Raw genomic sequence first — 25,272 nt, 5'->3', positions numbered from 1 at the left:
AAAATAACAAGATAATTTAAGATAATATAGAAACCACAGTAGTTATTGACTCAATAGTGAGGTTATATGTTGAATAGACTTTTTTTTTTTAAAAAAAAAAGTGTTTCCATTTCTCCCCATTTGTGCCAGTTTGTTGACTAGCTCAAAGATTTAAAAACAGAACATTCTGTAGCCCTCTTGTCCATTCCCTTTGTTTTTCTTTACCTTTCATCTCTCCTCATGTACTTGATCTTCACTGATTTTACAATCAGACTTCTTACTCCATGTTTCTACAGTGTCTGTCACAAAATAGAGCTTCTATCCACTCTTTTAATGCAAATTATTAGTAATAATAGCAGAGAGTCATCTCAGACTGGCCTATGGAAAGGAAAGTGGTTTTAACAAATGGAAGGCACAAAAGAAATTTTAGAATCTGGACTAAAGCATGAGGTAATTCTTCAGTCACCAATTTAGTTTACCGCTTAAACTACCAACCCCCTTAATGTAGCTATTCCAGTTACATTAAAACGCATGCTTTTCTGTGACTTGCATCTTGGATACTGTGCCGGGAAAAAAGGAGCAGACAGCTTTCAAATTGCAAGCCGGACCAAAAAACATGTCCTGCCATGTCAGATTTTTCAGTCTTAAACTCTTATTTATTTTAATTTGAATGTCAGTTTAGTAATGCTCTGTAAAATTACCCATAAAATATGATTCAAATCAAAATTATCTGAACTGCAGTAGTAGCTATCAGTATCAGGAGCATAGCATAAAAACCTGAGGTTTTTAAACAATAATAAATATACATGGCATTTTTCCTTTGTCTTCTGACCATTACATTTTAGACTTCACTTGCTTCATGTTTTCAAACATTACTCTGCAACTATAAGAACTAGAAACCGAAAAAGAGAGAGAGAACTCAGATTTTCATGTAATATCTTGCTTCCAGGAGATGAGGCCTTAGGGAAAATGCCAATTATCATGAGAGTGCCAATAAAATTGTGAGAGTTGGCAACGTGGGACCTCTGAAAGAGAACCTGAACTCTGGGGAAGCAGAATCAGAGTAGGGATGCCAACTTGGTCAGATGGGACTTAACAGATGCCATTACCATCAATAGTGTACAAATTTAACTACCTCAGTTTTAAATGTCACCTTTAGTTAAATTGCACAAGGGAAACAGTACTACAGGAAGTGCTCTCTGATGCATCCAGAAAGCAAACCAGGAAAAATGTAACAATGGTAAGGAAATAATTTTCAGATAAAAGCAAGTGGCATTTAGCTATTTATTTAAATTTATAGTGCTCTTTTAATGTGTACGTATCTGGTGATCAGTACTTTTTTTAGGAACAAAGTATTGTTAACTACCACATTCAATACATGCTGCCTCTTACTTCCCCCAGTTCCATTTCTTGTCTGGCCATGGCTATATAACACAGCCGTAAAACTCAAGCCTGTTACAGGGGGTCCAAGCCTGGAAACGCCCACCTGAGTAAAGTTACTTGTGTGTATGAATATTTGCAGGTTTGATTTAATTTCTAGTCCTATACAGTGTTATGTGAAGCAGGCTCCAATCCAATACCTGCTTACTCAAGTACGTAACTTTACATGTGTGGTGTCCCGTTGACTTTAACAGGTCTGGTCATGTGGATGAAGTTGAGCTGGTGAATAAGTAGTTGCTGCGCTAGGCCCTTAACGTCTTTCCCAATACAATCTCATTCTAGTTTTGTCATAGAACTGAAATGAGAGCAGCTTGCACTTGCTTTATCAGCATGAGGTGATCACAATTTATATTAAAGTTCCACTAATAAAATGGTTTATAATGATTAATAATTAATAGACACATTATTTACATCTAATAAGTATATCATAGAAGGGTATTTATGCACACCAGTGGAAGGGGTTGGAGATTATTATCAGCCAATTATTGATTTATTGGACTCTATTGCATTCTATAACAATTAAGTTTATTAAAGCTTCTATTAACCATTTATAATAATCATTTATAAATGATCTCTTACTACAGTAAACTCTCATATCTAGCAGCCCTGGGACTGGGAGCTTGCCAGATTATCCAGAATATTTGATTATAAAGAGAGGTGCCTAGCAATGCATAACACTAAAGAAAAAACAAAATATTAAGAAACAAAAATGTATGCAGAGTACTTTCATTACCAACAACAGTAAACTTATAGTGTATTTGCTCTATTTATTTGCATTTACTTTCACTATACTGTACTTATGGAAGACCTAACTAAAATTACTTGTGGTTAAAATGCCAGTTATTTTGAGAGTTCCAGGTGATAGAATGCTGAATATGAAAGAATTTACTGTATAAAGTGTAACCCATGTGGTACTCCAGAGACAGCACTTTTCAGTATCTGGCTTCCTTGTAATTTAAAATCTATACTCAGGAAGAAAAGTTTAATTCAAACCACAAATATGGTTGGCAGAAGTAATACAGTAAACCCTTGACATAACGGACTAATAAGGGGGAAGGTTGTCTGCTGTTACCGAAAGTCTGTTATATGCTAGAGTTTTCCTGTCCACCCACCTCTTTCAGGTTCCCCCAGCCCCAGCCTTTCTCCCTCCCTCCCGCCCCCACTTTTTTGGGGGGGAGGGGGATAATTTTACGGACCTCAGCAGACTTTGGGAACAACAGGGGAGGCTGTCTGTTGTTATTGAAGTCTGCTAAATTGGGGTCTGTAAAATCAAGGGTTTACTGTATTATAAAATGTTTGGATTGTTCAAAGAGTTTATCCTTTCTGTTCCTTCCCCACTGTCCCTAGTAGTCTGCCTGCATCCAAATTTCTTCTCTTGTATACTGATCTCTACCCAGTTCCTGGATTTGTCTTTTACTGTTCAACAAAATAGTTCTCCATATGGTTTTTGTCTTGTTTAATGTGATCAGGGGACTCGATCAGCTTTCAATTTGAGTGCCTGCTGACAAGACTGCAAAATTGAGTTCTGTGAAACTGTAGGCCATGAATAAGCCAGGATTGTTGGTCTAGTGTGTGAGGTTTTCTCCCTCTGTGCATGAAGAAGTGAAGAGTTCCACGGTAAAGTGATTCCTAGATGTGTTAAGAGCTTCAAAAGTTATGATTAAAGATCATGTTGTCAGTATTTGAACTTGATGAAAATACAAAACTACCGCACTCTGTTGATTCCTGTTTCCCGTTGTTCTGTGCAGCATTCTGGTAATGTATGCTGATCTGAATTATGTGTTATTTCACTTTGTGTGTGTGTCTAAGATAAACTTGGCCTTATAAAGGAACAATAGTAACATTAATAACAACAGCTTGGAATACAAATTCTGAACAAGCTTACAGTTTCTCTTGATTTTAATTGGCAAAGCATTTGCTCTGTTCTTGAAACCTCTTCCTCCTTATCACGTTTAGTTGTGGTTTTGTAATGTGAATAAAATTGAAAGCAATCTGTCTTCTGTGTAGCCTAACCTCTGTCAGTGGTGTCCAAATGAAATTTACCCGATCGCCACAGCTCTCCCTCATGCCCGCTGACTCACCCCTCCCTCCCAGCCAGCCCTGCCCATGCAGCCAGGAACACCCCACCCCCCAACTGGTAAGATTACTCACATGGTGCAAGCTGCGCCATGGCCACCATTGCCACTGCATGAGTTGCACCGGGGCCAGAGCTGCACTGTGCTTGGAGCTGCTGTGTGAGCCGCTTGGGGCCAGAGCCACACCTTGGCTGGAGCCCCCAGGGTCGGAGTAGCTACTTCTACGACTGCAGCCATGTGTTTGTCCCACCATGTTGCGGGACCCATGCGTGGAGCAGCCAGAGGGGCACCCGATGTGAGCGGCTCTCCTGAGCTGCATTCACCGCGCTATGCTGTCCCATTCATCACATGTGGTGAAAGGGGAGTGTATTGGACACCGCAGCTTTATGTTATACTAAAGGGCCAGATTCTCTTCTGGTGTAACCTAGCACAATTCTAGGAGCAATTTACAACAGCAGAGACTTTGACCTGAGATTTTAGTGCTGAAAAGCTCAAGTATAGCTTTAACCCCAATATGCCTGGAAGGTAGGGTACAATCTTCAAGTTAGAGATGTAAAATCCCATTTATTGAGTTAAGAGGTTAAACACTAGGTTTAACCAGTTAACCGTTAAATGGCTGGGGGGGCAAGGGGGAAGGGGACTTTGGAGGCTGGAGCTTGGGGCTGCTCCAGCGTGGCTGGAAAGTCCCTGCCTGTTGCGCCGCCTCAGGTGGCGGAAGGGGGTGTGACATGGCGCAAGAGCGTTTCAGGTAGGGACAGTCAAGACTGGCTGGGGCAGCCCCTGTCTGTGGTGCACCACAAGTTGGGGGTGCTCCATCCAAGCCAGAGGTGACCTAGTCCCCAGCACTTCCAACTCCCACTAGGGCTGCAGCACATGGGGGTTGCTCTGGCCATATTGAAGTGCCCCTCACTTGTGGCAGCCCTCTGGAGCTGGAGCAACCCCCTGCCCATGCCTACTTCAAATGCATGTTCCCAAATTCCTGTTTTAGGCATGGCATTTCCTAGAAGGTTACAAAAAAACTATATAAAAAAGAAATCTAACTATAAAAGTGTTTAACTCTTTTTTTCGGCAGGGGGGGAGAGGTTAGAATTCAGGGATTTTCTTCCCGCCATTCAGAAGTGCAAGAAATAGTTCAAGTCGAAAACATTACACTTGACATGGCCTCTGTGAGCTGGTAATACTTCCTTGCTGAGCTTGTAATAAATGGTTAAAAAATAAAGTTCTGTACAATTTAAAATAAATGCTACGAAGCCATGTTTGTACAAAGGTAAGGCTATAGTCAATTGCTCAATGCCTTGAATCAGAATATCCTTCCCAATTTGTAGAGCACTTGAACTTGTGCTTAAGATAAAGCAGGTGCTTAATCCAACTGAAGCTGTGTGACTTAAACGTACGTTAAAGTTCTGTCCTGGTTAGGGATGGATTTGAGCATGATCTTAAGTTTCTTAACTCTGAGCCTAAGTTGTGGTTCATGCTGCTGCTTAAGGTATTCTATTATTGTATGTGGCATTAACTTCTGTGCTTTAATATGTAATAAGGAATATTACATACAGGACCCAATATTCCAGTTTGGGTACTTAATACTGAGTAAGGTAGCTAAATTTTCCAAATAGGCAATTTAGTGCCTGAAAACTCTCACTTGGTTCTCTAAAATCAGTAGCTAAAGAACAGCATGGGGGAAAAAGATATTTTCACTAGTGGCTAATTGCTGTGTGCTTCTTTTGAAGACCAATAGTAGCAACTACAGATTTCAGGATCCTGTTGCATTTTAAAATCTACAACAGTTGAAACAGTAGCATTTTCAGCTTTAGGCCTTTATTACACCTAGCGTCTTTCTGACAATTCAGCTGCTGCTTTGTTGCTCTGGAAACCAACTTTGTGCAGAACTGTTTGAATACTGAAAAATAGGCCTTTTTATGTATGTGTGTGAAAGAGAGTCTGCCTACTTTAAACCACTGTCCTTATCCCCCCATTTTTAGTGGATCTTTATTTGTTACCATGGAAACAGATTCCATGTCAGAGTTGTCTAGGGTTACCATATTCAAACTTGCAAAAAAGAGGACACCCCTGAGAGGGACCAGCCGCTGATGAAGTGAGTCTGTGCTCACGAAAGCTCATGCTCAAAACTTTTCTGTTAGTCTGTAAGGTGCCACAGGACCCTTAGTTGCTGCCCTGAGAGGGAGTGTATCTGTATCACTATCTAATAGCTCACATATTAATGTGTTTATATATAGTACTTTTAATAGAATGTAAGTTGGTAGATACATTCTCTCTCAGGGTGTCCTCTTTTCCAAAAGTTCAAATATGGTAACACCAGCTAATTTATATTTGTACAGATCAGCATCCACATTTGTGCTGTACAGATTTGTTTCATTTTATCTTTCTCCCTTCTTAGCACAGATTTTAAAAATTGTCATCTTACTCTCTGGTCAAAGGCCTTGATTCTTATAATTATTGTTTCTGCCAAAAGAATGAAATAGAATGGCTGCATCTCCAGAAATATGTACTTTCTAAGCACTACCTTCATGGCTTTATTATACAAATGCTTAATTAAGCCAATTGTACACAATGAATTACCAGCTTTATGGAGGAAGACCTGCAACCTCTCCATTTTAAAATATTTATTGATATTTATACCTTTGGTAAGCAGTCTGTCCTTTTGAATCACATGCACATTTCTACGTACACAGCAAACATTTTTTCTGAAAATAAATGTCTATGAGTTTTGTATTTTTTGGTATTTCAGAAGAACTTGCTTTTGCAAACTCTGGACAAAGTATTTAAAACCAGTTCCTCCCTCCCACTTCTTGCAGACAGGGATTTCTTTAAACTTCATACATTTTGGACAGCCTTTCTTTACATTTCATACATTTTTGACTAACGTTTTCAAACTTGAGTGGTCTCGTTTATAGGGGTTCTGTCCCTCGGTGGCTCACCTGACTTTAGGGGCTCCATACCAGGGTTTCCTGTAAGCTGTGTGCTTGTGCAGCTGCTCGAGAGAACAGCAGAGCACCCACAGCTAGATTTTGTGTTTCTATTGATGGTGCACATTAGCACATGTCTTGGTGCACACAAAACATTTATTCTGCACATGGATGGAAGCAATTAGAAGGCACATTGCCTAAAATTAGCCACTGCTAAGCAGTCCAATCTCCAGAGGTACTGAGCAATCAAGCCTGAAGTTGAATGTTTTTTTAATATGAAAAATAAGAAACTGCCTTAAACTAAAAGAAAAGACAACATCAGATGAATTTGCCAGAGCTACACTTTGTTCTGAACAACACGGAATAGTTGTGAGGAAAAAGCTTTGTTTCAGTTGACGTTATGAACTTTGTTTATTTTCTGTTAGTCTGGACAGTAGCCAAAGCATTTAGAACTGAATTTCTTTTCTCTCTCAATTTTTAAAACACAGTCTTCCTCCAGGGCTAAAAGCTGTCCAAGGTCCTTCACTGCAAGTCTGCAGCAACATTAAAATTCCTACTGTTTGGGGTAATTGATTCTCAACATAACCAGTTTTTTCTCTTTTTACAAATACTTAGTTGCATAGATACACTGAGCTCTCCATTCTTCTTGCCCATTCCATTGCTGTGAGCATGCAAAGTATTGAAATTGACAAGAATCTGCTGTCTGACACACTTGAATAGGGTTAGGATAGAATAAGAAGTTTACATAATTTTAATTGAACTATCTATAAATAATTAAAAAGACCCTTATTCAAGGTTAAAGGCTTTCTAACATTAATTGTACAGTCATATCCCCCAGGCATCAAGGTAATAATTTCAAACAGGAACTCAGCCAGCCAAGCTGCCTACAAAAATCTATTTTCCGTCTTTCCATTGTTCTGGGAAACGCATAAGCCCTCTTCAAAAACAATCAGCTTTTCAGCTTCATTTATTAGCCACCTTAGTCTGAAAAACCCACCCAAAGACTCTATGTTGCTGTGATTCTCTCTGACCAAAGACAGCAGACTGTGGCTCCTGGTGGAGGGATTATTGCTACAGGAGGACTCCATCAGAAACTGATAAGATATCTCTGTTTAAGCATAGGATAATTTCATACTATCCAATCTGTTCATTTTATATAGCGTCGGTCACCATGCTTTAAATACAGTCTTGTGATCTGCTTTATGATTCTCATCTGCTTAGACGAATTGAGCAAGCACAAAAAATAGAGGATTAGCCCATTGTGGCTCTGGGCTGGGGGCAAGGGAGAAAACAATGCCTTGGGTATGACCCAGCTTAGGAACTGAAATTTTAACACGGTGGTTAGCAGCTGTCTTGTCAAGCAGATGGTATCACAAGAAGCTGAACAAAAATGCTGGATCTAGGCAACCACAGATTGCTGAGTTCATTCTTTCTTGTGATCTACTAGCTGATTTTTCTGTGTGGGTGTGGATCAGGAGGGAGAGGCATTCCCTCTTAACATTTTACCTTTTTCTCCTAGGATGAGGATTTTCTTAACACTAAACATGGGGCTTGAAGAAATTGGCTGCCTGTTACCCAAGAGGCTGATTGAAGAAGGATAAGAAAGACTTTAGGAAAGCAGCCTGTCAACATGGGGCATTAATCAGTGCCCTAGTGAAAAGCCTTTCCTACTATGCTTACTCTTCCTGACAAAATTGGAAATGTTGTGTAATTTCTCTATGATCCTTGCTTCTTTAAAACTAGGTATTGGACAAATTTGAACACTTCTGCATCTCCCTGGTTTGTCCCCCACTTCTCACTCTCATCCGCCTTAGCGTTCTGTTTGCCACATTCTGTACAAGTTTTGCACCACAATGACTCATGGCTAGTCTTGATTGGAGAGATCCTCCTTCCTATATGACTACAATATTTTGTTGTTACTGCTCACATCTGTTGCAATATAGGCACTGGGAAACTGACAAGTTTTTTGTCACTTTCACTGATGTCACATGACCTTTCAAAAGTTATCCTACTGCATGTACATTCAATGCAGTAGCGTTTGTCTGACTTGTCTTTGAGTGATCAGCATTGCTAGAATTTGCATGTGCATCCAACTCCTCTAACTGTTAAATATACTGCTCCAAAAATGTTAGTGTCTTGAGTCCTGAAAGGGTCGACTCTTAATTTAGTTTCAGGCTGTCCTGAGGCTTCCAGTTCCTTACATTTCTAAATCTTGCAGCAGTTATTTTCAGTATCCAACCCTGAATGTTTTAATACCCATATGCAAATGAATGGCTGCTGAATAATTTTTACATCTTTTTCTCTCTCTATGCCAGCCCCACATTTCATATAACATAATTCATTTAATATCAAGGTTTTAGGAACTTTTCATAGTGAAAAAATGAAACTCCATTTTGAGCAATTATAAACTAACCACATGCATAAAATGAAACATGGTCAGGGTCTCCTCTTCTTGACTTGCATAAATTTTTGTACAGTGCAAAAATGTGCCAATATGTTTCCTTATTCCTATTTGTGGTTAGGAGTATGTGGTCACCTTCTGTGATTAGAGTATACTCTGATTTAAGTAGCCTTGTTGAATTTAAAAATGGTGATCTTTTTTCGTCTTTCCTTTCTTCTAATTTGTTTGTGTAATATATCTCTTCCTAAGATTTGGTGTCAACACACAATACTTATTCTGTGATCCCGTCGTACTAAGGTATTGAACTCGTTACGATTACTAAACTACAATTACTTCAGACTTTAATGTACCCCATCACAGTATTGTCTAGGGAATAGTTTCTGTAGAATGCATTGGATCTCCATTAAAACCATGCTTGGGAAAGTATGAGCACAGAACTGTGTTTTTATACCTTTAATGTACTAGAGCTTGGGTTTATCCTGATCTGTGGCTGCAAGGATTTAAACAGGCTCAGTGGTGTGAGATATGAGGGTGTCCCTGACAATTTAACTGAGGGCACGTGTAGTTTTAACTCCCTTCTTAAATGCCCCAGAGATGCTATTTTCCCACCCACATTTGGGGGTTTATTATCAGAAACACTCATTCCCATAATTTTATTCTTGGAAAGCTGAATTCCTAAACCTATATTGTACTTAAATGCCTAACCTTTGTTATAAGCAACATGTGACCTAAAACTTAGCAAAACAAATGTCATATGACTGTTTTCTTTTGCATCTGTAACAATATTCGACTCTGTTCTTGTCTAGTTCCCAGCAACCAAATCAAAGGAAACGCAGTACGATAGCATCTGATGTGTTTTACTTGACCATTCAAATTACCTAACAAAATTTCCTGTTGCAGCAGAGTTTTCCTAATGGCAAGTGTGTGCACTCTGTGGAATTTGGTTGTAAACAAATAATGTTCAGGTTCCTGTGATGTGAGAACTGTTTTCTAACTATTAAAAACCATATGGTGGAAGAAGGTTTGTCAGGAGCCAGTTTTCCTTCCATGTAGTATCTTTCCGTTATCCTTCTTTAGATGTAAGATAAAGGGTCCAAAATTATCAACAGTTTGAATTTTGAGAAGCTGCCAGTAACATCTTGTTCCTTAAGTGACTATTTAGGGAATTGTTACCATAGCTTTGGCGGTGGCTTTTGTTTGGCTGAACAAAATCCTTAAGTAACTTCTTGCTGTTAACCGGCAATATCTCTGTGTCCCCCTCCTCCTACGGAAATTCCTGTTGGGTGTTCGGAGACAATTTTTCCAGGAAGAAAAGAGAGAGTCTCTTATATGCTGATGGTAATGTATTGTAGTGCTCACTCCCATCTTCATGCATTTTTTAACTATCTAACTGCCTCAGTGTGTTAGGGGTGCATATACAGTTCTCCCACAAAAAGTTTCCTTGTAAGAGTTCACTCTGTGAAAAGTCACGGATATCATAACATTGGTCACACTGTGAATCAAGGAAGGTAATGCATTTTCTAACAGCTGAAAACACAAAATGCAGTTTTTCTTACTGTCATTCTAGTTACGTTTTTAGAATTATTTATGAAAATTGAGAAGTGGGAAAAAATAAACATTTTTATTCCCTCTTTTAAAACAAACTCCTTATTTTCAAGTCTAGAGGAAAATGCATTTAATATAGCTGTGAATAATATACATTTGAGTTGATGACTATATTGGTGGTTACCCTCTTTCTGGTTATATTTTATAAACACTTATCTAACAATTTGAAACACATCTTGAAGATGTTTCCTAATCAACTGAAAACAAGCATTAATCAGAGCCAAAAGGCTTAAATAAAACACGGCTGGTTGGTTGGTTGGTTTTCATTTCCACTCTCTGGAAATGTGACGCAGGAAATTGTTACAAGTAGGGCGCCCATATCTACCTGTCCCAAATAGACAGGGAGATGTGAAGGGGAAGGGCAGCTCCTCCACACCCCAAGGAGCTGGGAAGGAGGCGTCATCTTCCAGTGCTCCCCGGGAGCCTCAGAAAAGTGGTAGCTGTCGGCCCGCCCCCGGAGCCCTGGGGAAGCAATAGCCACCAGTGAACCCTGGGTAAGTGGCAGCCGCCAGCACTGCTTAGGAGCCTCAGGGAAGCAGCAGCTGCCCATGCTTCCCCCTGCTTCCCTGAGGCTCAGGTAGGTGAGCAGGGGGATGGCCCAAATACGGGACAATTAGTCTCTTTTAAAACAAGTTGGGACACATTTTTGGCATCCCAAATACGAGACTGTCCCACCCAATATGGATGGACGGTCACCCTAGTTACAAGAGAACATGTAATGTTTATGAACAGAAATTACAATAACTATAATAGAAAACTAGCCAAGACTGGGAGTCACACAGGTATGTTTTGGAGTTATTTCCTCTTTCTTTTCTTCCTCCATTCAAGAGACAGTTGAACGAGGAGAAGAGAAATAATTTTGGTGACAGTAAAACTACAAATTATGTTAAAAATCTAAATGGGAAGCAGAGATCAACGGACATCGAAAGAAATAGCGGGGCGGGGGGGCTGAAGAGGTTTGAAAGAAGACTTAAACACATTAAAGAGAGGAAAACAGAGAGGCTCAGTGTATCTATCTGTACTATCAGTTACCCAGAAAGAAGAAAAGCGTTTCTGAGACGTGAGATGTTGTAATATGGTGGTAATTGATTATTAAGATGCTTAATATTTCGTGGCTGATCTTGGTTTGGGAGGGCACTCTGTTCACTACTCCAGTGTTTTAATGGAACCTAATTTGAGTTAGGAGTGAGTTTAGCACACCCGAGAGGTTTTTGGCCATCATTTGCTTTCTAAGTGCTATAAACTTGTTTGCAAGGTCATACCATAAAAACATTCAAACAAAGGTGTTAACAATATTTTTGGCCACTGTCAGTGGGATAGAAAAACATGAGTAAGGTTTACAAAAGCATGTAATTCTCATTGGCAAAAGTGACCAGCATTTAAGCTTCTGTGTCACCTGTGTATTTTTTCAAATTTTATTTCAGATGTGCAGAATGCCAGCAGTTGAAGTTATAGTAATGGTGCCTTTGCTCAACATTTACATGTTATGATTTGATAGGTGTGTTGCTTGGTGTCATCTGGCCAGGTTAGTTATTGTAAATTTATGTACAGCAGTAGTGCCTCCAGTCAAGGATCAGGACCCCATTATTCTAGGCACCATACACATACATGTGCACATGCGCACACTCACTCTGAGCAGACAGCCTCTGCCCGAAAGAGCATGGTGAATGCAAACCTTTTTATAAACCATGTAGGCACAATTGTATTTAAACTATGCTTGAGTAGAGTGATTAAATACAGTTCTTTGCCTTGTGTGAATGGGACTAAACAGCAGCCTGGAATGAGAAATCCATTAACAGATGTGGGAAATAGGAAATCTGGCATAGAATAGGTCCAAGATGCACAAGTAAGGAAATTGTGGCAAAGCATAACCTGTTGGAAATATTTTGAGCTCCCTTTGGAAATCCTCTGTTGGTTAGTGCAGTGTGGACCATTGGTGTTCCTTATAGAAATACTGTATGCAGTAAGGAGAGCATCTGAGACCTAAACAGTTATACCAGGCCTCTGGTAAGAGGTGGAAGCCATTCACAGAATCTAACTCAGAAGTGCTAGTTGAAGAGTAACAGAAAGGGAGCAGGTCACTCATGCAAACACCACATCCCAACATCAAGTAGAGCCAAAGCATTCTGATATTAAGGACTGTACAAAAACATTCCCCAAGAATAACAAACGCCCTGTGTTTTCCTAAAAGATGAGGTCAGGATGACTGTATGCAATAGAAATGTTTTAATCAAACTAATATGTACCAGGTGATGTCACAGAGCAGTACTAATTTGTTTGTATCAGGATATAAAGGTGTGCGTCAGACCGAGTATCTATGGCTAGATTAGGAAGCAGTGGAAAGTCCCACTGACTGAACTATATCTGTTGTCATTGGTACGCATATCTCTCTAACCTCAGAGTCTGTCACATTCTATTACCATGCTTTGTCAACAATAAATCTTGCCTGGTGTCTTTGTTCCTTAATGGATCTTGTGGTTGTTGGGCAGCTCACTTGAGTTCTGCCACAGTAGCTGCCTGCAGAGAGCCGGGACGACACACACTATCACACAGCAAAACATCTGCCAACTTCTCGCCACACTGCGTAGTTGGTGGACAGGCGCATTCTGTACTAGCTGTAATTTCTGGATGGGTTCCAGGTATTAACACAGATAGAGCATATTAAGCATCCACCTTTGAAGTGACCAAGGCAAGTGTGAGGATGATGAAAGTCTGCACTGCAAAGGGCCCAGCCCCTACTCTCTTACCTTTCATCCCTGCTTTTACGTGTGCGTGGTCTCTTTCCTTCTCTGTGTGCCAATCTGTTAGCAACAGCATCATCCCAATTCCTTGTGTATGCTTCCCTCTGACTGGTGCTAGATGTCTGCTGCATACATAGAATTCCCTAAATACCTTCACACCTTCACTCCTAATTTGGGTTGTTGAGCTTCAGCACACTTCTTGTTTCTGAATGGGAGGTGGGAGATACTTAATACCCTGAAGCTTCAAAACAAGTGGGATATGGAGGCTGGTGGTCATCACAACTCAAATGGAGATCATGAAAGACATACAGAAGAATAAACTGCAGATCCCTCTGTGAGTAAGTCAATACAGCTGAGAGGAAGCTGTGATGTTCCCTCTTGGGGAATTAACACCATTCCAGGATAGAACAGGATGAAGATACTGTCAGTGTTTTTGTAAGGAGTTATGTCAGCATAGGCCAGGTGGATTCTGTGGGATTAGATTGGGAATAATTGTACATTGAGATTTTGTCATAGGATGGTGGATGCTGTGAAGCTGGGTTATTGTCACGAAAGTGGTGGTTAATGTGTATCTCTATTATAACCATTAGGGTGGCACATCTGCAGTGACTTGGCACAATAATGTAAACGCTTCTTATATTGACACGAAGGTTTTTTCTATCAATATAGTCGATCCATTCCTCTGTGAGGAGATCGCTAGTTTGACAGAAGAATCCTTCCCTTGACCTAGTTGTGCCTATGCTATATGTGCTAGGTCAACCTAACATTTTCACCAAGGATATGAAATTTTTCACAGCCCTGAGCAACAAAGCTAGGTTGATCCAATTGTAAGGGTAGACTAGGCCTTAGTTGCTGATCTATTGAAATTTCAGAGAATAGAAGAGGTCCAGTATCCTACAAAGAAGAAAGGGAGGGTGCGTCTACACTTGCATTCCTCTTTCGAAAGAGGTATGCAAGTGAGGCAAATTGGAAATGCAAATGAGGTGTAAATATGCATATTTTGTGCCTCATTTCCATATTCTAATTTAGAAAGCGCTTCTTTCGAAAGAAGAAAGCCAGTGTAGACACTGCTCTTTCGAAAGTAAACCCCATTGTCGAAAGAATCCTTTTTCCTTTCATTTAATGGAAAGCGTGATTCTTTCGACAATGAGGTTTACTTTCGAAAGAGCAGAGTCTACACTGGCTTTCTTTTTTCAAAAGAAGCTCTTTTGAAATTATAATATGGAAATGAGTGCCAAGAATGCAAAATTTTACCTCATTTGCATTTTCGATTTGCAGTATTTGCATACCTCTTTCGAAAGAGGAATGCAAGTGTAAACACACGTGGAATGTGTGAGAGGCTGTAGATGCGCACTGTTGAAATGTAGAGGGTAAAGGGGGGGAGATGAGAGCCCCTTATTTGGGTAACTTTTAACACCCATGTACTAACCAGTATAGTCCAGCACTAGAAGCGTGTGGTACAGGGCAGCTGTGGTTAAAGCAGGGGAATACCCTTGAAGATTAATGCAAGTTTTCCAGCTTTGCCCTTTTGAAAATAGGGGGTTGTGAGGAAAAAATGTGCACGTGCATGTTTAAGAGCTTATTAATGTTCTAGTTACATAATAACACTGGCACATTTGTCACACTTCTTGTTAGTAGCTCTCTGAACTTTTACAGATGAGGACAATATCATTATCCCCATTTCACAGATGAGAAAACTACAACATTGAAAGTTAGATTTAACTAAGGTCACCCAGCTGGCTGGTAGCCAAGCCAAGAATAAAGCCCAGGTCTCCTAGGTTCCAGTCCCGTTGTTTCACCACGGAACCCCCATTAGCATCTGAAGTTTTATAACTAAGCATAGGAACACTGCCTCTAAAATTCGCTGAAGCATGCTTGCAAAGAAAATGTCTGTTGTCTGTTTGAATTGGTTTTTGTTCTTCCCTCTTCCAGATCGTGAAGCATATGGCATTGCTGTCAAAACGGACAATCAGCATGTTACAGCAAAGGAATTTCAAGGTACAGTACATGCATGGGCATTGCTGCGTTTATATAGGTAGATGGATGTTCATTCATACAATATATCAAAACACAAATGGTTTTTAAGGAACATTATTAAGATTGCAAAGTCAAGCACTCAGAAGTTAGGAAATACTAGAATTAAGGTTGCATGTTCGATCTTAATTCAGGCCCATTGTGTGTATTTATCTTGATGTAGACATTTGATTGCACAATCACATAGTATTTTTTTCCAGAAACCCTGCCAGTGTCTGTGCACAGGATGAAGAGACGTCAATTAGTGACCAGTTTGATCCTTGTTGAATATATAGCCGTAGGCTTTATTTATTGATTATTCATTGTTCCAAGCCTGCTCAGAAGACATAATAATTTAATTTCTTCATGGTCTGTTCAGTGGCACTTGTCACTACAGTGTCTCAGTGTTTCAAATACTTGCTATTTATTCTCTCAACACCCTGGTGATATGAAGGGTCATGGTCTACATTTTACAATTTGGGGAACTGAGGCATAGAGAGAGTAGGTTCAATGGTAGGGGCCCAATATGAGACACACAGGATCTGATTTTTCAGAGTGCGTAGTATTATATGGTATTTCATGTGTTCAAAGTGCAGCTCCAATTGGTTTGCAGATGTCAGTGCTCAGAACTTCTACACGATTCAAGTCCAGCATCCAGAAAATGTGGAATTGATAAGGAGTGACCATCTGAAAAATTTGGTTTAAGGGACTAGCCCAACATCATAAAAACTGGCAGCAGCATGGATAGGATCCTGTTCTCTAGGGCAGCATTTAATTGTGAGACTTTTCCCTTTCTGTTCAGTCCTCTGCATCATTCTCTACAAACCTTACAACATGCTACAAAGGAGGCAGGGGATCCAGGGACAATAGCTTCCTTCATGTCATGTCACTGATTCATCCCCAGAACAGGTTCATCTTGTGCATTCAATGAGTTAGGAGTCCTTTGGAAATTCATAGACATGATGCTGGGGGAGGGAGGTAGAAGGGGGTGGTTCAGTTAAGGAAATCTTACTTGTGTTTTCTAACTTTTTAGTGCTTGATTTTACAACCTATATAATATTAGTTAAATGTAGTTTTGGTTTTGGTTTTTTTGATACCCTGCGTTAATCCTAGCAGGGTCAGGTCAGTGCGTGACACTTGTATGGATGTGAAGTTCCTTGTGTTTGGGGGTTATGTTTGTTTATTTGTTGCATAAGCTACCCCAACAACTCTTCTGCCTACCAGTTCCTCATTTGCAAGTTTATTGTACTGGTGAGTTGCTCCAGTTGCTGATAACTCTTTGTGTCTTCTCTTTGCCTCCTTCTCAACCTACCATTCTCCTTTCCTGTCCTACGTCTCCCTTTTCACCTGCTTTGACCCTGGCTTTTGTCTGTACCCCCTGTCTTAGCACAGTCCTGCTAATTCCTGTATGTCTATCCCTTTCCTGTTTGCTTGCCTGACTTTGAGCAGCTTTATCTTGTGCTTACTATGGAGATCCAAGGAACTGTTGTTTGGCATCCTCTATGCTGTATTTTGATTCAGCAGCATTTACCTAGCAGTACCCGTATCAAAATGAAATGGAAACGAAGATGTGTGACGATGTGCCGACCTATTCTGGGTCCCGTGGATGCATGTGGGGTTTGATACATTGGTGGGGTGGATGGCCCGGGACCGACCACACCACCGCTATAGTAGCCTTATATAGTGTAGCAGCAATATGTGATTCAGTGTATCTACTTTAAAACCTGGGTTTCCACAGTATTATGAGTACCAGGAACAATAACACTCCGATTGTGAACACCACAATGCCCTGTGGCTGTTCTAAGTCCCAATAATTCTCTATACAGCCCCAGCTAGTCCGGCTAGTGGTATTTACAGATAGTGACTGATTCATTTATTCATAACTACAACTACTTAACTCTTGTCTGAAATATATTTATTTATTTGGCATAGGCTAAACACTAGGTTACATATAGCTGTATATAATTACATGTGACTTACCAATAACATCCAGTGCTCCCACATCTCACCAACAACTACGTTACAGCAGCCCTTCAAGTCAGAGATACGGCTTGGTTGGGACCTTTCGTGGTGGTGACGTCCGGGTGATCAGGCCGGGGTCTGCTGTCTGGACTGGAAGTTGCTGGCCTCTGCCTCGTGTCCAGGAGCCCACACCCTTGTCCCTGCTAAATCACCTTTTATACTGTGTCTTAATTGGGGGTTCAATACCTGACCAATTAAAGCGTTTGTTACCTATTTGGGCTTTCTATCCTCCCGGCATGTCAGAACATGTTACAAGATTTCCTCTGTCCTTGGTCATTTTCCGAACCTCCTCCCGGGACCCTCTGATATTGCACAACCAACATGTTCTCTTTGGGGGGCTTCTAGTTACTTGCCCCAGCTGTTCTCTTTGGGGACTTACTATCTACTTGTCAGGATGTTCTCTTTGGGGACTCTCCAACTACTTGTCAACTTTCTGATTTCTTTCTCCTGGCCTGGCTTCAGACCTTCCCGCCGTTGTATGATAGCGTTCCAAGATGGAGTGTATGGTCATTCTGCCTTGCGAGTGAGGCCCAGCCACCAGGTGCTCGTGCTCGTGCTCCCACAATGTGTAGCAGCTTTATGAAGCTGCATCCAGTTGAAAGGGCAACCTTGGAAGGGTACGAAGTGCCACTGTGCAAGTATCTATAATACTAATGGTGAATTCTGCGAGATCCTTCAACCTGCATGATTTTTAATGTATTGCAAGAAGCTTGCAGGAGCTCAGCTCTCTTTCTTTCATTTTCTGAGCCCCACATCAGTGTTCAGTCACTCTGAGTGTATGGCTCTACATCTGTGCTGTATTAATAGTCATGAAGGAAGGAAACAATGGATTTGAAACTCCATTACAGGCCCAGATGCTTGAAGCTGGGAATGAAGAAATCAAGTTCTAACTCTGCTCTCAAACATGAGTCTTGTAATATCAAATTTGACATAAATTTACATTATCCAAGGGAAACTTAATTACCATTTCTAAATGCAGCGAATGGATTTTCTTACTTTTCACTAACATGTTTTGGCTGTTTGACTGCTTCCAGTGACTCTTTCTTCATGCAATAAGTTGCATGCTAGTAAATCAATCTGTTTTCCATTCCCCCTTCTTTGTGCTTACCTAAAATGTGTTTTTTATCCTTAACCATTCATTTTTTTTGTCCCCTGATTTTCTCCCTTTACCACAAGTTGCCTTTCCTTTCCCTTCCCTAAAATTCTGTGTTCTTACTTCAGCTTCTCCCTAAAGATACCTTTGGTAGAATTCTCCTATTTTTCTTCCTCTGATTCCGTCTCCTCAATTCTGCCTGTCTTTCTCCACCCTTCCCTCTTGTTCAGTCTTTTTCCTCACAGCCTCCCACCCTATTAGTCTCCCACCTTCTTGTGCCCTCTGCTCAGACTGTATGAGTGCCTCTTTTCCTGGTGGCCCTCCTCCCCTGTTGGTGGAAGCACTGAAGATAGGGAACGAAGGTTGAGGAGACCTGCACCATACTTTCTCCCCTTCCCAACCCATCAGGAGAAAGAGGAAATGCTTGCATCGTGTAAACAAAGCACTCTACACAGGCAAGACTCGGGGAGAGTGATCTCAACATTGGCTTATACATTTCTCCTTTACCCTCTTAGCTCTGAAGTGACAGAGACTGAACAGGAGAGAGAGAGAGAATGCAAATCTCATCTCCAGCATATTGGTGGATTATAAGCTTGGAATACTGAAACTCAGCTGCCTTCCTTTTAGTTGTACTCAAATAAAGTTAGGAGCTCATGGGCTTAGCCGGTAATTGCAAGGACCAGCAGTGAAAGCCCCAAGGCATATGCTGGAATTGACAGTCTTTCATTGTTGGAAAGACAACAAAACAAAAGGGAAAGGAAATTTCAGTCTTAAAGTATAGGAAGCCACCGCCTAGCCCACTGCACCTGCAGTCAGCAATTACAGACTTCCACTAGGTACAGAGCAGGCACATTTTGTAAAGCATTGTGTATTTGTCTTTAGAACAGGATGTCCTCCTGTCACTGGATTTTTCTTCAAAGTTACTTTAAATGTCTTTTCTCATTTTGTGTGCACTCTTATTGCTCATGAAAAGTGCCATACTCATGGTGTTGGAGCTCTGAAGCCTTTAGCTCTGGTCTAGAAGGACAAAGTGTAGGGGTGAATAAGTAACTCTCTCTCTATAATTTACTCAGTCCTCAACTTCCCTAGCTGAGGTTGGTAATTAGTGTGCAAGTTTAAAGTAAGCTGTTGTGTGTGCTTTTGAGATGTGGACACTTGTCCCCTGTAAACTGTATATGCACCATCAAAGGCATGGCAGTGTTTGGTCTCTCTGTGATCTGTAAATGAAGGGTTTGACATAGAGCTGGCAGTCTGTTTTTTCATTACCCACCTCCTATGCCATCCATTCCACTCCTCCCCGTTAAAGGGGGAAAAAAAAGGTAGAGGCAATCCACTGGCAAGTCTACACTGTAGAGAGATTGGAGCTAGTCGATGACTTTTCGTGCCAATATGCTGCTAGTGTTCTTTCCAGCCTTAGGCCAAATCCCTAGCAGAAAGGTTTGCCAGCGTAGCTGTATCAGCAAACCCACCTATTAGAAGCACACTCTACTACCAAAGTGTGCTTTTGTCTGTGTAACTTATACCAGTGTTCTGTAAAGCTGTACTCACAAAAAGGACTTTTTGACAGTATATTTGCCTCAACATTAATCTTTGTTAGTCAAGAAATGTTATTAAAAATCACCATTATAAAACTGGCAAAATTGTGTAGTGTAGACCTGGATTTCGGTGCTATCAAACACAAGAGGATACATTAACATTTGCAAAGGGTGTCTTGGCAGAATAGTAACTCAAGAGAAATGGGAGGAGAGCATTTGGAGATGTGAGAGATTGGTACTGGCTCAGGAAAGCAAAAGGGCTGTCTAATTACAGTGGCAGTGGTAGACGAGTGAATAGAATCCCTTCAAAAGATGAACAGTCTTGATACAGTGGCTTCTAGTAGGTCTTAAATTATTTTCCTGCTGGTGGATTTATGGGTAGTGAAACACACATGGGTTAAATCCAATAGATTTATAAGCAATTGAATTATTTTTCTTCATTCTCAAATAATTTGTTATTTTTTTAAAATAACAAGTAAACAAATCCAAAATAACGAAGTGTAAAACAGTCACCACCTTGAACATTTGCAAATATTTTCATAAAAAAGAGCATTTCACTTCAGAGCTTAGATCCAGAACAATTAACTTCATACTAAATCTAGATAAACCAGAACGTTTAGGTAGTATAAGTGGCCTGAACTCAATTTAAAATGAGTAGAAGTACACCACTTCATCCCAGCTGATGATTTGCCTCAGAGCACTTACAACCTGATTCAAGACCCACTGGAATCAGTGAAAATCACTCTGAATTCTGTTCCCTATTACACTTGTGTGTATATTGAGTAGATAAAATGAACTCAGTTTTGAGAGCAGTATTTGACTGTCACTGAACACTGAATCCCTTTAATAGGAAGAGTTTTATAATCAGTGATTGTATACCAAGCCCAGAGCTAAAACACTTACCAACTGTTTTGTTTTCCCTAGAGGCTATGCTTAGCTGTAAATACTCAACTGGAAAGGGTATTATTCCAAGAGTAGAATGGAAGAAACTCAGAAACGGGGATGTCTCATTTGTATACTACAGAGACAACTTAGTAGGTAAGAAGCTATAAAGTTGTAGACTGATGGTTTAAAATGAGACTGCTGAAATACAATGGTCTCCTTTCTGAAGAGAATAACGACAAAAATTATTTTTTAGAACATCTTCTTGAATGGCTTTCCATGCTAATAGTTGCTATATCCTTTACTATATTAAATATTTAAATGTACAGATGTGGTTGAGTCTTTTGTACTGTTCCATTTAGACTTTAAAATGGTATTGCAGGTTCCCTGAATCCTTCCATAAGGTGAGTGCATTAAATAAAATTACATCCTTATTGAAAACTTTCTGATCCTCCAAACAAGCTTCTGAAAGATTCTTCAAAGTGGAAGACTAATAGAAATGTCACTAATATATAAAATATAACCACATATTTTAAATACACCCACTATTTTTAAGGACTAGAACATAAGAATGTTTTCTTTTTTAAAAATATCTTTTATTTCAGCTTTATATTTTTAGTGAAAAGTACCTTGATATGCTATATTAAAAAAAGCAAAGATAGTGTTAATGCCCCCTCGGTGGTGTCCTGCCAAATTCGTGGTCTATTTTGGTCAATTTCGCAATCATAGGATTTTTGAAAAAATATTATTTCAGATATTTAAGTTGGAAGTATCATAGTTTTTGTAATTGTAGGGGTCCTGACCTGAAAAGAAGTTTGGGTAGGGGATTACAAGGTTGTTGGAGGTGGGGGGTTGTGGTATGCTTCCTTTATACACTGCTGCAGGCAGACAGGAGCACTGCCTTCAGAGCTGGACAGCTGAAGAGCAGTTACTGCTGGCTGGGAGCCCAGCTGTGAAGGCAGAGCCCCTGCCAGCAGCAGCAGCACAGAATTAAAGATCACATGGTATAGTATTTCCACCCTTACTTCTGTGTTGCTGTGTGTGGAGCTTGTCCCTCAAGCAGCAGCTGCCACTCTGGCCACCCACCTTTGAAGACAGTACAGAAATAAGGGTGGCAATACTATGACCTCCCCTGAAGATGACCTTGCGATCTCACTGCAGGTCTTTTGATTCAGGACCCCAGTTTGAGAAATGCTGGTTTTCCCTGGTGAAATCAATATAGTATAGGGTGAAAGCGCAAAAAAACCAAACCAAAAAAAAAAAAAAAAACCCCAACAAACGTCATGTCTGGGAGACCAAGATTTCATGATCTGTGGTGCATTTTTTCATTTCCATGAACTTGGTAAGGCACTAAACATTGGGTTTGTATAGCTATGTTCACAGAGATTCAGGTAATGCAAATGTCAAGGTTCCCATAGCCACCTCTAGTCAATTGTGCTGCATATATTTTATGTTACACTATGCAATTTTATATCATCTAATCCCAAGAGTTCCACCCTAAGGACAGGTGTGAGGCTGCAGCACTCTGTCCATCAAGTGCACTCTGCCACCCTTCGTTCTGATCCTCTATGGTCTGCCTCTTCCTGGGATTCAGTTCTTTGGCAAGGTCGTGGTTTAAATTTCTCTACTCTTTCAGAGCAACAGAAATACAATTAAAAGCCCAGACACATCTTTACACAACAGATCCTTCTTGGGCTATTCTTCAGCCTCTTCTTTAGGCTCAGTCTTCAGCCCTACTCTTCACTCAATATTTTTTTTTTTTTATCAGTATTGTACATCCTTCTGCCAACCCATCCCAGGGTCCTGTGTTAAGCAGCTAGGTCTGCTCCTTTAGATGTACTGCTGTCTCTCTGGGCTATTTCAGTTCCTATGTAGTCAAGGGTTTTCTATATAAAATTCTTTTATTTCTTGCAGTGCTTTGAACTTTGTCTGTCATTTAGTTCACTATTATCCTGTTCCCTGTTGCATGTTACTGTCTAGACTAATGCTACATATAGCTTCATCAATATTAATTGTTGTTAGAAATATGTTTGTCAATTAAATGACTTCTACACACATAGATGCTCTTTTTTCGTCATAAGACCAAATAATGAGTTTGAAGAAATGATCATTAGTATAATTGCTGCTAATTTGCCTGCCATGACAGCTACAAAGTGAAATAACCTTTTAGATGTACTGATTCCTAATTTTGATATACACTATGCTACCCTTACTCTTTTTTTCCCCACCCCCTTTTTTTTGATTGCTTAGTAGATATTTGACAAAAATAACTCCGCTTTTCATCTTTGTATGTAATTTTTTACAGCAGTTGCTCCCTTTTATTTGGACGTGTGGTTTCCCATTCATAACTAATTTTTCTGTGACTAGAAGCACTTCCTTGTATACAACTTCACATTTTATCTCAAACAGCAGTCCCATATGTTGAAGTCCCAGCAGTCCTCATATATGTGTTTGATACCCATTGTAATTCTCTTTGGCTACATCTACACTGGGGTTTGAAGACAAAACTTTGAGGGTGTTGACAGAAACTGTTGATGAAAAAGCTGTGTAGACACTCCGTGGGTCCTTTAGTTGATAAAGCAGATCAAAAGATCAATCCACTTTTATGTGTACGTGCAGTCTGTCAACAGACGTTTTGTAGAAGCGTCTCTTGCGAGAGTAACTTCTGTAGACAAATGCTGCTAGTGTAGACAGCCACATTAACTATGCCCCAGATAATTAGGTCAGATAGCTTCATCTGTATTATTTCACTAATAATTATCTATCATACATATGGGGATTGTCATAAATATAACCTATGCAACTTCTAGTGTCTGTGTGTGTATCCCATCTAAATTTCTTGAACACTGATTTTTGATGCTGACCCAAAATCTTGGCAGCCATAGTCAATAATTGGGATGATTATAGATATAGAGATATAATAGTAAGAGCATTCAGGGACAATATTTGATGTTAAATTAAGGGATGGTAATTAAACTGCTGATGTTTTTCAGTGTCTTAATCAGCCCAGTTATTGACTATGGCTGCCAAGATTTTGGGTCAGCATGAAAAATGAGTATACAGGAAATTTAGGTGTGATACACACACAGATTCCCGTCAGCTCATGGGAATAAGGGGACTTTGAAGTAGGCGGGATCCTTTCGAAAAGGAGCCCCGTCGGGACGAGCTGCGCAGTGGCGAGGCGCATCAATTTCGAAGTGCCGCGGCCGCCCGCATGCTAATGAAGCGCTGAATATGCATTTCAGCGCTTCATTAGTAAACTTCAAAATGGCCATTTGCGTGGCCATTTCGAAGTTTGGGACTAGTGTAGATGTAGCCAAGGACGAGAAACAGGAAACACTAAATCTGTTGAAATGCGGCCAAGTTAACATTGGTGTTTGAGTCTTAACTTGTACTGACTCTTTGCCTATGTCTACAATAGCCCCTTCTTTTCGAAAGCGGCATGGTAATGAGCGAGGTTAGAAGATGCTAATGAGGTGCTTCCATGAACTTGCAGTGCCTCGTTAGCATAATAGCGGCCACAACAATTCGAAAGTGCCACTTTCGAATCGCGCGCCACCTGTGTAGGTGGGGACCTTTAGAAAGAACCCCCCAGTTTTCTAACGCCCCTTGTTCTTATTCGGTTTTAGGAATAGGGAGCTTTTGAAGGCTGGGGGGGGTGGTCCTTTTGACAGACCCCATTTACATGGACGGCACGCAATTTGAAAGAGGCACTTTCAAATTGCCTTGGCTGCCATTATACTAATGAGGTGCTGCATATTCATGGTGCGCCTCATTAGCATCTTCTGACCTCACTCATTACCATGTCCCTTTCGAAAAGAAGGGGCTAGTGTAGCCATAGCCTTTGTGATTTTTTTTTTTAAACTATTGTTTATTTCAGAGTTTTTAATTCAATGGTGGGGGAAAAAAGGAAGATGGGTAAGGAAAAGAAAAAAATCAGAGCTATTTAATTTGTAGAGCCTAAAGACAGTGCTTGCCTTGCTAATACATTTGTATGTTCCAGATTTTGCATGTTTGCCATTTGTGGAGATAAAAAGTTTACAGGTTGAGAATATAAACTTCTCATTCTGTAACTTCACAGAACTGAAAAATTCTGGCAGCAGAGCTTGTAAGTTCTTTAAAGGAGCAAGTATATGCATATTTACATACATATCTATAGCCTAAACAAAATTTTCTGCTATGTATGCACTGTACGGTTTTCAAATGGCTGTATCATTGCTAAACTTCTTTACAAACCAAGCAAATTATACATTAGTCCTCAACCAAAACTGATAATTGCAAGGTTCAAATAGTAAATGTCCACTATGTTTGTTGTAGTCTGGTTCAAAAAGCGGTAGCTATTTTTTTTCTTCTCAATAGGAATTTAATTTTGCTCTCATAACACACTCACTCCCATAACTCAAATGTGTGAAGAATTTTGTTCTGACTTCAAGAAAAAAACACCTTTTGGCCAGAAACCAAGTACAGAAAAAAATCAGCCCAGGAGGTGAAAGTTATGTGACAGTGAGATTATAATGCAGTTGGTTTTTTTTTTTTGAAAGCTTAACTAGAGAGCTTTTTGG

At 40.1% G+C, this 25,272-nt stretch overlaps 1 protein-coding gene across 6 annotated transcripts in view; it reads left to right on the top strand.

Moving 5' to 3' along the window:
* The window catches only part of JAM2 (junctional adhesion molecule 2), a 55,794-nt gene that overhangs the window by 12,566 nt on the left and 17,956 nt on the right, over positions 1-25,272 (top strand). For 4 of the 6 annotated variants that reach the window (XR_012645991.1, XR_012645987.1, XM_074997441.1 and 1 more), the window contains exons 2-3: positions 15,098-15,163; positions 20,753-20,866. Coding sequence is in view for 4 of the 6 variants with exons in the window: in XM_074997441.1 (XP_074853542.1) it covers positions 15,098-15,163; positions 20,753-20,866 (180 nt within the window). In the remaining 2 variants the exon portion in view is untranslated. Of the gene's footprint in view, positions 1-8,026; positions 8,162-11,876; positions 11,950-15,097; positions 15,164-20,752; positions 20,867-25,272 lie in introns of those variants that run through there. The other 2 variants (XM_074997432.1, XM_074997455.1) reach the window with 2 other exon arrangements.

Source organism: Carettochelys insculpta, chromosome 1, assembly GCF_033958435.1.
Source record: "Carettochelys insculpta isolate YL-2023 chromosome 1, ASM3395843v1, whole genome shotgun sequence".
Classification (NCBI taxonomy): domain Eukaryota; kingdom Metazoa; phylum Chordata; order Testudines; family Carettochelyidae; genus Carettochelys; species Carettochelys insculpta.
Note: the sequence above shows the minus strand (reverse complement) of the source record. Positions and strands in the feature narration are given on the sequence as shown.